This window comes from Elephantulus edwardii, unplaced genomic scaffold, assembly GCF_000299155.1.
Source record: "Elephantulus edwardii isolate Elephantulus edwardi_28Jun2011 unplaced genomic scaffold, EleEdw1.0 scaffold00047, whole genome shotgun sequence".
In the NCBI taxonomy this organism is placed as follows: domain Eukaryota; kingdom Metazoa; phylum Chordata; class Mammalia; order Macroscelidea; family Macroscelididae; genus Elephantulus; species Elephantulus edwardii.
Genome location: NW_006399797.1, coordinates 311,364 through 324,196, shown reverse-complemented (window position 1 = coordinate 324,196; position 12,833 = coordinate 311,364). Strand labels below are relative to the sequence as shown.

General features: G+C 40.7%; 1 protein-coding gene across 1 annotated transcript in view; it reads left to right on the top strand.

Annotated features, from left to right (window-relative positions):
* Positions 1–11,100: 11,100 nt before the first annotated feature.
* LRIG3 (leucine-rich repeats and immunoglobulin-like domains 3) overlaps positions 11,101–12,833 on the top strand; it is a 68,863-nt gene continuing 67,130 nt past the window's right edge. The window contains exon 1 of the mRNA XM_006886036.1: positions 11,101–11,339. Coding sequence (XP_006886098.1) covers positions 11,101–11,339 — 239 coding nt within the window. The remainder of the gene's footprint in view (positions 11,340–12,833) is intronic.

The window sequence follows — 12,833 nt, the reverse complement described above, 5'->3', positions numbered from 1 at the left end:
AATTACTTCCAAACTCTGGCACATATGAAGTGGCCATGAGTCAGAGCTGGCTCTGGTCAGCTGATTACTTCAGATTACCATGCCTGGATTTCTGTTTCAATCTTTAGTCTCTATTTACTCCCGAAAATGACAACACGGGCTGTGAGGGACCTCAGTGAAGGCCATTCACTTCTCATGTGGTCAGGTAGAGATCAGTGAAGGTTCTTGCTGGTAGGGAATTGTTGGAGGCAGGTTTTCTGAGCTGATACTCTGGATTCTTGTTCAAGCAATCTTTTTTAGGCAAACATTGGTGAAGGAATAATATTAATTTTAAATTTCCCATATAAAATTAATTTCTTCTTTCTATTGACTGTGTGGCTTAGGCCATAATGAGTGGAAGAAGAAGGGTATTTAATTTGTACGACAGTCTCTTGATGGCTTGTTTTGTGGTTTCAACTATGTAAAGTTCTGAATAAGTACACCTTTAACACCTTTTTTTTCCCAACTAAGTCCCAGTTACAATTACTTTTAAAGTGAAAAAATAATTTAAAGATGGTTGAAAAGAAATCTATGATAATTAAGAGAAACGGAACTATATAATAAGGGAGTGATCAGCGTAATACCAGTGAAGAAAGGGAAGACATGGTGATGCATATAAGAAATAATGTCAACAAAGATAAACACGATTACATGTGTAATACTACAATTCAGCAATAAGATTAATCTGTAAGTAGACATAGAGACAGACAAACAGACATGGATAGACGAAAGTGCCTACACCCATGATTATACATAAATTCAGAAAATACTTTTACATTTATATTAGTATATCCTGTAGATATATCCACATCTATAGCAGAGCCAACAGGGAGCAAAGTTACATAAACTTATCAATTATAACACATCACATGAAGGGAACGAGGTGATGGTCGTAACATCCTAACTTGATGGACATCAAGGTCAACTGTCATCATCCACAAAGACCATGTCCTGTATCCTACTTTGAGTATAGATTGGGGTTGTAAAATCTTATGCCACCTAAGATACAACTATTGTTATTTACCTCTCAGAATAAAAAAGAAGAGGGAGGAAAAGAAAAGATCATAGAAAAGTTAGCCCAAAAGACTAATGAATTATGTTGTTGTTAGGTGATAGATATTGAGTCATGTTCAACTCATAGCGACCCTGTGAACAGCAGACCTGAACACTGTCCTGTTCTGCTCTACCCTTATCCTCTCCAACACGCTTGAGCCCACTGCCATAGTCACTGTATCATTATATCTTGTCGAGGGTCTTCCTCTCTATCACTGACCTGCCATCTTCCGAGGCATGAGATTCCTTCCCAAGGAATGGCCTCTCTTAACAATCTCAAATTTCATGACGCTGAGACCAGAATAACTGGATGACTAATGCCTGGCTACCACTGCTGAAAGAGTCTGAAACGGATCACTGTAGAAAGTCCTGAGTGGAGTAAAATAATGTGGAACAAAATGAGAAACATTAAAAGAGTTAAGATTTTGGTACAATAGTGCTTGACTGAGCTCCAAAGATTTTAACAGTCCTTACTCAACTTTCAAATCTGGAACATAACTCACCCCCAAGGTTCAGCATGCGGTCAATGATGGACAGCTCTGTAAGAGGAACAGCAGCAGGCCTCACTCCTTAGAATAATCAACAGGTAAGAACAAAAAGGCATCACTTGGCCCTGAAAAGGCTGAGAAAGCAAGGAGGTGTAAGACAGAAGGATTCATGGAAAGGAGAACTACAGGAAGTAAGTGGGAAGATTATAGTCATACTGTGTGTGTGTTGCAAGTCATATAATAGAAAACTGCATATGAATGGTTCAATTGAAAGCCAGTTGGCTTTGTAACCTTTCACTCAAGTCACAATTAAAATGAAAGAAAAGTAGCCTGTGTGTAGAAATTTCCTAGATATTTGTAATCAGTTCTCTCCTCAGTGTTATAATCTTCTCGATTTTTCTTGGTAAAACTGAGTTGGTTTTTCTCCTCCAGACCCAATGTGATAAGCTAGAACTTACCAATATGATTTCCTTGACTGTTATCTTCATGGTAGTGCAGTACTAGAGCTTTCTCTTCCACTCACGCTAGGTGGTTTTGAACCATAAACATCATGGTTAGCAGCTGAGCATTTCACCATGTGCTCTACCAAGACTCATCTAATTTAAAGCAACGAATCTCTATTATTATCTTCAGAGTGTCTTCTAATTCATCATTACAGACATGGAGTTATATTCTTACTTTACTTACATTTCTTTGGTTTTTACAATATTTCGTTCCATTGTATAGTGACAGAAATAAATGAATCTGTCACAAATGTGGATCAGCATGTGTTTGGCAGAAGCAAATTTCCACAAAGGGAACTAGAGAGTGGCCAGTTAGCCTCTAATATACAGCTGGCCAAGGACATTAGTCAGTAGGTCTTAAGTAAGAACAGGGAGACAGTTTATCAACTAAAAGCCAAACTCTCTATCATCAGGTTGATTCTGACACGCAGAGAGGAGTTGTCCCATAGGGTTTTTCAAGGCTGTACATCCCTCAGTCAGGCAAAGTGCCATCGTTATTTTCTCCTGAAAAGTGACTGATGGATTATTACCATCAACCATGCAGTTACCAGCTCATTTCTTTGACCACTGAGCCATCAGTTTTCCTTGGTAGTTGTCCAGTGGCCTAAGAAACAAAATCATACGGGAAAGGCTTTATTGCATCCCATTTAAAGACTGAAAAACTAAGGTATTGAAAATTTAAATGGTTTAACATCAGCTCCCTGAGTGGAGCACATGGTATGTGCTTAGATGATAACTGAAAATGTGACTTTTCAAATCTACTTCAGGAGAAAAGGTATGAAAATTTGCTTCTGTATATATAGATTATGGCCAAGAAATTCTACAGTGCTCACTTCCACTCTGTAAAATGTAGATGGGGTCACCATGAGTCAGAATCAACTTGACAACATAAAACAACAACATTACATAGCTGGTATCAAATATATGGTAATACAGAAATGAAACGTCATTTGTTGTTGTTGTTGTTAAGTGCCGTTGAGTCGCCTGTGACTTATGGTGACCCTACGCACAGTAACTCTGAACCTCGTCCTATCCTGAGTCAGTCTCACTGTTTCCAGCACACCTAACTCCATTATCTCTGTTATTGTGTCAATCCATCTCACCTGCGTTTTTCCTCTCCTTTACTGTCCTTCCGCCTTGCCAAGTATGATGTCTTCCAACAATATGTTCCTCCGGGCCACACATCCAAAGTATGTGAGACAGAACTTCAAAATCCTTCCCTCCAAGGAGCAGCCTGATTTCACTCTTTCCAGGACAAACCTGCTTGTTCTCTTGGCAGTTCATGGTATGTTCTATTCCCTACTGCACCACTACATCCCAAAGGATCAATTCTTCTACTGTCTTTAGTTTTTGTCTAGCTTTCTGATGTACAGTAAGTAACTGTGAAGATCATGGCCTGAATCAGGTGCACCTTAGTCTCCAGACTGACATCATTTGCTCGTTAGCACTTTGGAGAGGTCCCTGACAGCAACTTTCCCCAGAACAATTAGTTTTTTAATTTCTTGACTGTGCCAAGAGTGTTGATTGTGAAGCTGAGCAAGCTGAAATTGTTAACAACCTCAATCTCTTCTCCATGTATCATGCTGCTACCAATTGGCCTCGTGGTGAGAATGTTGGTCTTCTTGATTTTTGAGCTTCAATCCACATTGAAGACTACAGTCATTGACCTTCTGCAGCAAATGCTTCAGGACATCCTCAGTTTTAGCAAATAAAATTTTGTCATATGCATAATGTTGTTTGTTGAGTCTTCCAATGCTGATGTTATAGTCCTCCTCATAAAGTCCAGCCTTCCAAATGATCTGTTCTGCATATGGATTGAAAAGGTATGGAGACAGGACACATCCCTGGAACACTATTTCTTCTTTTTTTTTTAATTTTGAATCATGCAGTGTTTCCTGCTCTTCTCTGACGACTGATTCCTGGTAGCAGCATAGGTTTCACGTGAGCACAATTAAGTGTTACGGTATTACCATTTTCTCGAGGTTAGCCACAATTTGTTATGATCCACACAGTCAAATGTCTTTTCATAGTCAATGAAACACAGGTAGACATTTCCCTGGCTGATTATATTCCATCTTCATACTGAAAGTGTGCTGGAAAGATAGCTAAACAAAAATGGGGAAATTTTCTCCTCAGAAGGGATGCCTACACTGAAGTACAAATAATTTTAGCAGAAGTGGAATGGTCAAAGGGCATGTTCAAGAGGGAGAGAGTCAAGGTATCTAGCATGCAAAGGAAATGGTAAGAAGTTTATAGAGTAGAAGGAAGATGACAAAGTAAAATATGCAATGGAGAAGTAGGTAAAACACAAAAAAGATGTAAATGGCACATTTAAGAATTTGAAATTTATTCTAAAGAGAATGAGAACATCTGAAATATATTAGACAAAGCTCAGATTTGAGCTTTCTGAATGTCTCTTGACTACAATGTGGAGAAAGGATAGAAATGTCAAAAGGCTGTGGTACAAGCAAGAGTTGATGATGGTCTAAATTTGCACGTCTGTGCATGTAGAAGTAGTTTAAATAGACTTGCCAATTGATGGAATGTGGAATAGAGGTGCAAATTGGAGAAAAGCTAAAGAATGCTCTCAGGTTTCTGGTGCAAGCTTGCAATGCGTAGAAATCTGCAGTGACATTATCTTGATGTCATTCTTTGAGAGAGTGAACTGAAGAAGAAAAAAAGTATGGCTCATTGGGTGTGTGTGTGTGTGTGTGTGTGTGTGTGTGTGTGTGTGTGTGTGAAATTCTAGATGTTACTTTAATAGCCAGTTAGAAATGCCTTGTGAATAGTTGCATACATGGGTGTAAAGTTTAAGAAAAAGACCTGGGGTGGAAATAGATAATAATTTTTGTTGTGTATCATTGAGTCTGAACTGACCCATAGCTGACCCTCCAGTGGGTTTTCAGAGGGAGCAAATTGCACAGGAGGAGACTGCCCATCCTTCTTCCACAGAGTAGCTATACATATCATATATAGGGCATAAGTGGAATTCAAGGAGGATGATAAAATTATGTAGCAGAGAATGGTGAACTTACTCAGTTGCTCACCAAATGGTTGGAGGTTCGAGTTCTCCAGGTGCCTTAGTAGATAAGCCTATTCATCAACTTGCAAAATATTATCCATTATTAAAAGCCATACGGCACACAGTTCTACTCTGACATTCAAGAGGATTCTAAGAGTAAGAATCAACTCCAGAACAACTGGGGGGGGGGAGGTGAAAGTGAGGAAAAAAATGCCCCAAACTTCCTCCAAATGTTGCCAGATTTCTGACTATGTCATGCATGCTATATATTGATGACAAAGTTATAATATTCATGCTGGCACACTTAATCATAATGGTATCTTTATTTAAAAATTCCAGTGTGTTAAACCTGAACTAAGACTCTCTGATTGGCTTAATGAGTAAGTGCTCAAGTTATGTCAGCAGTTTAACTCCACTAGGCATTTCACAGAAGAAAAGATGGACAACGTGGCGGCAGAAACATTGTGGTTGTTTTGTTATTATTTACCTCAAGTCAATTCTGATGCACAGTGACTCAAACTGCATCTATTCCTACACCATCTCCATCACCGTTGCTATGTTGGAGCCCTCTGTCACAGCCACTATGTCAGCCTATCTTGTAGAAGGTCTTTTCTTTTTTGTTGATCTTCTACTTCACCAAGCATGAACAGGTTCCTCCAGATCACACGGTTGAAGAATATAAGATGAAGTCTTGCTGTTCTTGCTGCTAGGAAGTATTATGACTCTACTTCTTCCAGGATAGATTTGTTTGTTCTTTTATCAGTTTAATTCAATGCCAACACCACAACTGAAAGACATCACTGTTTCTTGGGGTCTTATTTACTCATTGCATGCCTTTTGCTTGAACACGGAGCAACTAAGAAGCACATTAGTCAGGTAAGCCTTCTCAGGGTCATGTATGGTCTTCAACAAGAGTGATTGATTTAATAAAATATAATGCAAGAGAATGATTGTATGAAACACAATGGCAATGAAGAATAGTGTGAAACACAGTGTGTATAAAATTTGAAAGCAAATAAATTAAAAAATAATATAAAAAATGAACTCAGGGACATAGGGAGGAAAATGTGAAACAATAAATGAATGAAAATCCAACTTTTCTGTAAGCTTTCATTAAAATCACAATTAAAAAAAAAGAGGAAAAATAAAAAGTATTGAAGTAAAAATAAAGTGGTCTTTTGCATCAGATTTGACCATAGCAATATCCTTTGCTTTTTTTAAATGCTGCTATTTCAATAAATATTGACTGTGGATCCACGAAAATTTAAATTTGTGGTAACTTCAATATTTTCTCCACCTGTTATGTGGTTGCCTCTTGTATTTTGCTTTCTTTTTATTGAGGTGTAACTCATACTAAACACTGTAATCTTTGATCTTCAGTGTTTCAAGACTTCTTGCAGTGTTTCTGCAATAGGTTGTATTATCTGCATAAAGCAGGTTATTGATGAGTTCCAATTCTGACACCACACTCTTCCTTATATAGTCCAGCTTTTTAGAAATTCTATTCAACATGCAGGTTAAATTTTTGTTGTTGTTATATACCAGTGATTCTGAACCAACTTATAGTTGATCCTCCAGTGGGTTTTCAGAGGTTGTAAATCACACTGGAGGAGACTGTCCATCTCTCTCCCACAAAGCAGCCAGTGGATTCAAATTGTGTTCCTTTGGGTTGGCAACACAACTCCTTACCAGTAAGCCACATAGCAGAATAGTTCTCTACAGATTGAATGTTGTTATGTGCCATCGAGTCAACTACAACTCATAACAATCCTATAAACAACGGCTTTGAACCTTACCCTACTCTGAGCCACCTTCTCTGATATACCTGACCCCATTGGTGAAGAAAGAAGTCTGTCCTGGAGAGGCTAACACCAAATCGCTCTTTAGAGGCAAGGATTTTAAAGCTCTGTCTCATATACTTTGACATGTTATCGGGGGGGCCAGTCCTTGGAGAAGGATTTCATGCATGGAAGTGGGTGGAGAGTCAGCTCAGGAAAAGAGGACTCTGCATGAGATGGATTGACACACAGTGAATTGCTATGGTCAAAGTCTGTAACTCTGATGTATAGCTTTCCTTGTTTTTAACCACATGTTATCATTTCATGTGGCTTAGTGGTAAGTAATTGTGCTGTCAACTCAAAGGTTGGAAGTTTGAATATTCTAGCTTCTCCATGGGAGACAGATGAGCAATCTCCTCACAGGCACTTTACTGACCCTGGACATCCACTGGAGGATCAGCTATGGGTTGATTCCAACTCTAAGGTACACAATAATAATTGTCCTGTATGAATGACTGCTTCTTGGCTAGTGCACGTTCTATAGAAGCACAAAGAAATGTTTTGGAACTCCCATTTTTTAAAAATAGTGTTATATGACTTTTGATTTGATCTACACATTCAAATGACTCTGCATATTCAATAAAACATGGGTAAAAATTTCTTGTATACTTTGCTTTCATCCAAGATCCACTTATATTCTTATATTAGCAGTGACATCCCTTGATCCAAGTCCTCTTCTGAGTCAAGCTTGAATTTCTGACAATTCTCTGACAATGTGTAGTTGCAATTATTTTAATTATCTTAAGATAAATTTTAATTTATTAATGATGTTGTTGTTGTTGTTGAGTGCCATCAAGTCGTAGATGACATGATTTGATAATTTCCATTCTCTTTGATAGGCTTTTTAAGGAATGAGGACATATATGGGTCTCTTCCAGTCAGGTGACCAAGAAGAAATCTTTCCAATTTCTTGGTAGAGACGAGAGAGGTTTCCAGCATGACATCTAAAGGAGGTTTTTAATTCTTCAGTCAGTCCGTGACAGAGTTAATATTCTTCATCAATATCATAACTCAAATGCATCAGTTCTTCTTCAGTCTTTTTTGTTCATTGTCCAGCTTTTACATGCATACAAAGTGACTGAAAACAGCTTGACTTGTATGGGGGGCATCTTGGTCCTCACAGTGACATTTTTGTGTTTTAGAAAAGCCAAAGAAAAGAACATGCTAAGCTTTTCTCCAGATGAATGAACAGAAAAATAAATTTAAGCTTAGAGTTTCAATACGGAAAGATTCCATGGGTATAAGTAAATATTTGACTTGTAATATTTATAGTCTAGCAACTCGATGGCATATAACAATAACAAACAATAACAGGAAACATTGTCTCCTAGGCCATTTAGGATAATTAAGACTTAGAATTGATGGAATGACAAAATAAGCTTTATTTTCTTGATATATGATAGGTGAAGATCATTGTTGCAAGGTGCCTTCAAGTTGAGCATGAATCATAGCAACCTTATGAACCACAGACCTGAACCTTGTCCTAATGTGGCCCATCCTTTCCACCTCTGATATACTTGAGCCCACTGTTAAAATCAATCCAGAACCCTGAGGTCTTCCCCTCACTTGATAACCATACACCTCTCCAAACATGTTATCCTTTTCCAAGGATTGACCCCTCCTAACAACTTGCCAGAAGTATATGAGATGAAGCTTCACAATCCTTGCCTCTAAGGACCACCCTGGTGGCATTTCCTCCAAAACATACTTGCAAAATCCATACTATGCTTGTGGTGTGTTGTGTTCACACCACTTCCATGATGTACTGTGAGAAAATAGAAACATTTTCTAACCACACATCACTGAAACTGTGTAGGAAATAGATGTAAAGAAGATGGTCATGCTGGTGACACCAACAGTAACTGGAAAGAAGAGTATGACATATCATATCTAAAATACTGTACCTCAACTTGAAAGTAGGTTTTCCCCCTTTCTCATGAATGACTTATGTATATAATATTTGTTGTTGTTATGTGCTGTCAAGTCGCTTGAGACTCATAGCGACCCTATGTACAACAGCTCTAAACTCTACTTTGTCCTGTGCCAATTGCACTGTCTCCAACACACTCATCCCAATTGCCCCAGTCACCAAATCAATCCACCTCCCAGAGGGTCTTTCCCTCCTGCGCCTGCCCTCCACCATCCCAAGCGTGATGTCTCTCTCCAAGGACCAGTCTCTCCTTACAACATGTCCAAAGTATGTCAGATGAAGCTTCAGAAACCTTGCCTCCAAGGAGCAGCCCGGTTTAACCCTCTCCAAGATGAATCTGTTTGTTTTCTTTGCAGTCCATGGTACCATCAGCACTCTTCTCCAACACCAAAGCTCAAAAGCATCAGTTCTCCTTCTATCCTCCCTATCCATTGTGATTGCAAAGACCATAGCCTGTACCAGTCTCCAGAAACACACCGTTGCTCTTCAGTACTTTAGAGAGGTCCTTAACAGCAGACTTTCCCATTGCAATACGTCTTTTAATTTCCTGGCTGCTGGTGCCAAGAGTGTTGATTGTAGAGCCAAGCAGACTTTTTTAAGACAGTGAAATCAATAGGCTTTAGAATCAGGGTTAAAGTCTCAACTCCACAAACTCCTTAAGCAAACCTAAGTATGACAGACACCATGCAGGAAACAAAGCTGTGTAGAAATGAATTTAAAATAAGGCGCTTGTGTGCGTACACCCCCCTCCCCCAATTAATTGCCTCCTGGGTCTCTTTCCTCACTCAGAGAGTAAAAGATTGGACAGATGATTTCTGAAGGCCTCTTTAATCCCAGCATCCCAAGGCTCCAAGGCACTTGGTTTGAATCCATCAGCTTTCCTACAGGAGAAAGATGGGCAATCTCTTCCCATGAGATTTATTACCTTTGAAGACCTGCTGAAAGGTCAGCTACAGTTTGGTTCTGACAAACAATACACAATAACAACAGGGCTCAAATTAGGGAGTCTGGTTGCCAAGTTCTTAAAGTTGCCCTTCCAACCCAAAGTCTGTTGGTTCTAATTCACTCCTATGGGATTTGTTGTTGTTGTGTGCCATCGAGTCAGAATCAACTCACAGCTGACCCTGCAGTGAGTTTTCAGAGGTAGTTCATCGTATGGAACAAGACTGTCCATTTTTATTCTGCTGAGCAGATGATGGATGATAAGAGTCTCGTGCCTTCAGGATTGCAGCTCAGCTTCTTGTAACCTCTTAAAAACCAGTGAGTTGATGACTCTACACTCAAGAGTAGGTCCTAGTACTGGCTTCACTGATTAAGTCCTGTAATCCTCAATAAAACTACACTAAAGCACACACTTCTAACCTGGTAGCATTTTCAATCAGAATTTGTCACCGTTCAAAGCTCAGATTGACTATAGTGCAATATTTTTCAAGGTTCAAGTTTTCATTTTGATTTTAAACAGTTCACTTTCATAATACATCTGTTTTAAGAAAAGGTCGTTTCCCGGTAGATCCATCCACCTCACTATACTAGCTATTTGTAACTCAAGAAATAATTTCCTAAGCTTACTTTGTATTGCTATTTTTCTATTTGAGGTCGACATATAGCAACAGCCAGCCATTGTTGACATTAAAGGAAAACTATTTTCTTTGCAACTTGGTGACTTCTATGCATGACAGACTAATTCATACATTCCTTTAATCCAGAATTGAAAAGTTTCTGTTCCCTTGCTTTATAGAGACTCCCTTTTGCTCTGCAACTTCATTTGATATATGCTTCCCAGGACGGAGTGGAGATTTCTGGCGAGGAGAGGCTGGAAAATGTAACTCCAAATTTCCTACAATCTCAGCTCCACTTTCTCCCTTCCTCCCAGCTAGAGGCTGAAGCCTTGTTATTGTCACGTGGCCGCCTCCCTGCCCCGCCTCGCCGCGCGGCCGCTCAGGAACTCCGCTCTCCGCCGCGGGGAGGAGACGCAAAAGTTTTTTTCGCTCACTGGGCTAGAAAAGGCTTCGGAGCGTCTATACCTCTCTGGCTGCAACTCAGCCTCAGTTGGCCATTCTTTTAGGTTATCCACTCAGCGAGGGAGCATGAAAGGGCTTCGTTGCAGGGAGTAAAAGAAAGGCGTTGATCAGAGCGAGAGGAAAGACCGCGTGCGCGCGTGGGCCGCTCTCCTCCGCGGGAAGTTTGCGCGCTCGGACCCAGTGCGCACCAGGCTGCTCTGAGCGCCTGGCGGACGAGAGGCCGCACGATGGGCGCCCCGAGGCTACGAGCACCGGCGGCTGCGCTGGGGCTCTTGCTGTGCGCCGTGCTGGGGAGCGGCGGCCCGGCCGAGGGCAGTCACGGCGGTCTGGGGGCACTTGGACCCTCCGGGGCTGTCGCCAAGCGCCCGTGTCCCACTGCCTGCCGTTGCCTTGGAGACCTGTTGGACTGCAGTCGCCGCCGCCTGGCGCGCCTGCCCGAGCCGCTCCCGCCTTGGGTAGTTCGGCTGTAAGTATCATTCACGTGGATTTAGGGGACTGGGCCCCTCTTTCTGGAAAGCTGGAGTCATGGAGAGGCGTGGGCGCTCAGTGTCTTCAGAGGAATTTGTCCTGGCCCAGGCCTAGAGCAATTCTCTGTGGAGTTGGAGCCGTCGGGGCCTCCATCATCCCTAGGCCAGTGCGCAGGTGGGCGCTTGGCGCGCACCCCTCAGGGCTGCAGATGCGCCTGGGGAGAGGGACGTTGACAACTCCAAAGCGACAAAACCGTGGTCCCGCACTTTCAGCTCCCCATGGTGTTCAAATCCATCCCTTACTGGGTCAAGTAACTGGAGTAAGCGACCTGGGGAGTGCTGGAGTTTGCCTTTCCCCCTGTGGTTCAGCTTAGGTTTCTGATTGATTCAGGCAGTCACTTAATGAGTTCCTTTAATTTGAGTTCCTTTAAGGGGTCTCTCTTATCAGAGTTCGGCCAGTTTTCAAACTATGGTTAATAGTGTTTTGTTGTAGTCTCCCTGTGCATGATTAATTTCGCTTTCGTCGACCTTAAACACTTTTCACTCCCTCCCGCCTTTCAACCCAAGTGTAACATCTTCATCCTCCGCCCTTTAAGAAGTTGATTAAGACTGATCTGAAAATGTGGAAGAGAACTAGGAGTAGGAGAGTTCCCTTGGGTTATGCAAGGTTTTGGATTCTAGCTGTGAAGTCTGAAAGTCTCTGCCATCCCCAGGGGAGAGAACAGGGAAGAAAATGTCATGTAGGTGAAAATGACGATTCTTCCCAAATTTCTTCTCTCTTTATACTTTCACAGCCCTAAGACTATAAAATATAAACCATCAAAAGGTGTGCGCGCGCGTGTGTGTGTGTGTGAAAAAGTTAGCCTTTTTAAAAGAAAATGCATTAGGTCTGGGCTCAACAATTACCGTCTTAAACAATTCTAATAGCAATAGCAACTTTGGTCGGGTAGTTTAGGATTAGGAAACCCTTTTGTGCTAGTCTAAATCCCTTTATTTGTGGGGACTGGGTTTGGTGGGTGTCAAACAGCATATGCTGTGTGTGTATGTGAGTGTGTGTTTCTTAATAAATTTTGGTTTAATTTTTTGGGTGTGTGTGTGTGTTTAAAAGTAGAATTACAGAATATTGGATTGATGTTTAATCTTTTATCATTGGATGTCTTACTTAGTAGTTTTTTTATTACTCTTGAAGAAACAGATAAGGGTTTTAACCTAAAGCAGGAAGACTTTCAATTAGTTGTGGCTAATTCTGTTCAATTGCCTCTTGTGGAGGTCATGCTGCCTTATTCATGAAACATGAATGGCTCTATTGACAACATATGGAACTGAACATTTGAATGACTGGAGGTGAACACCTTTGAATAATACAGAGATGAGAAAAAGAAAGTGATTATCATGCGTCCTGGAGTACTTGGATCTTTTATCAAATCTAACTTGTGTCAAGCAGTTTCTCAGTGTCAAGTGACCTGTTGGAGTTTTCTAGTATTTAAATATAT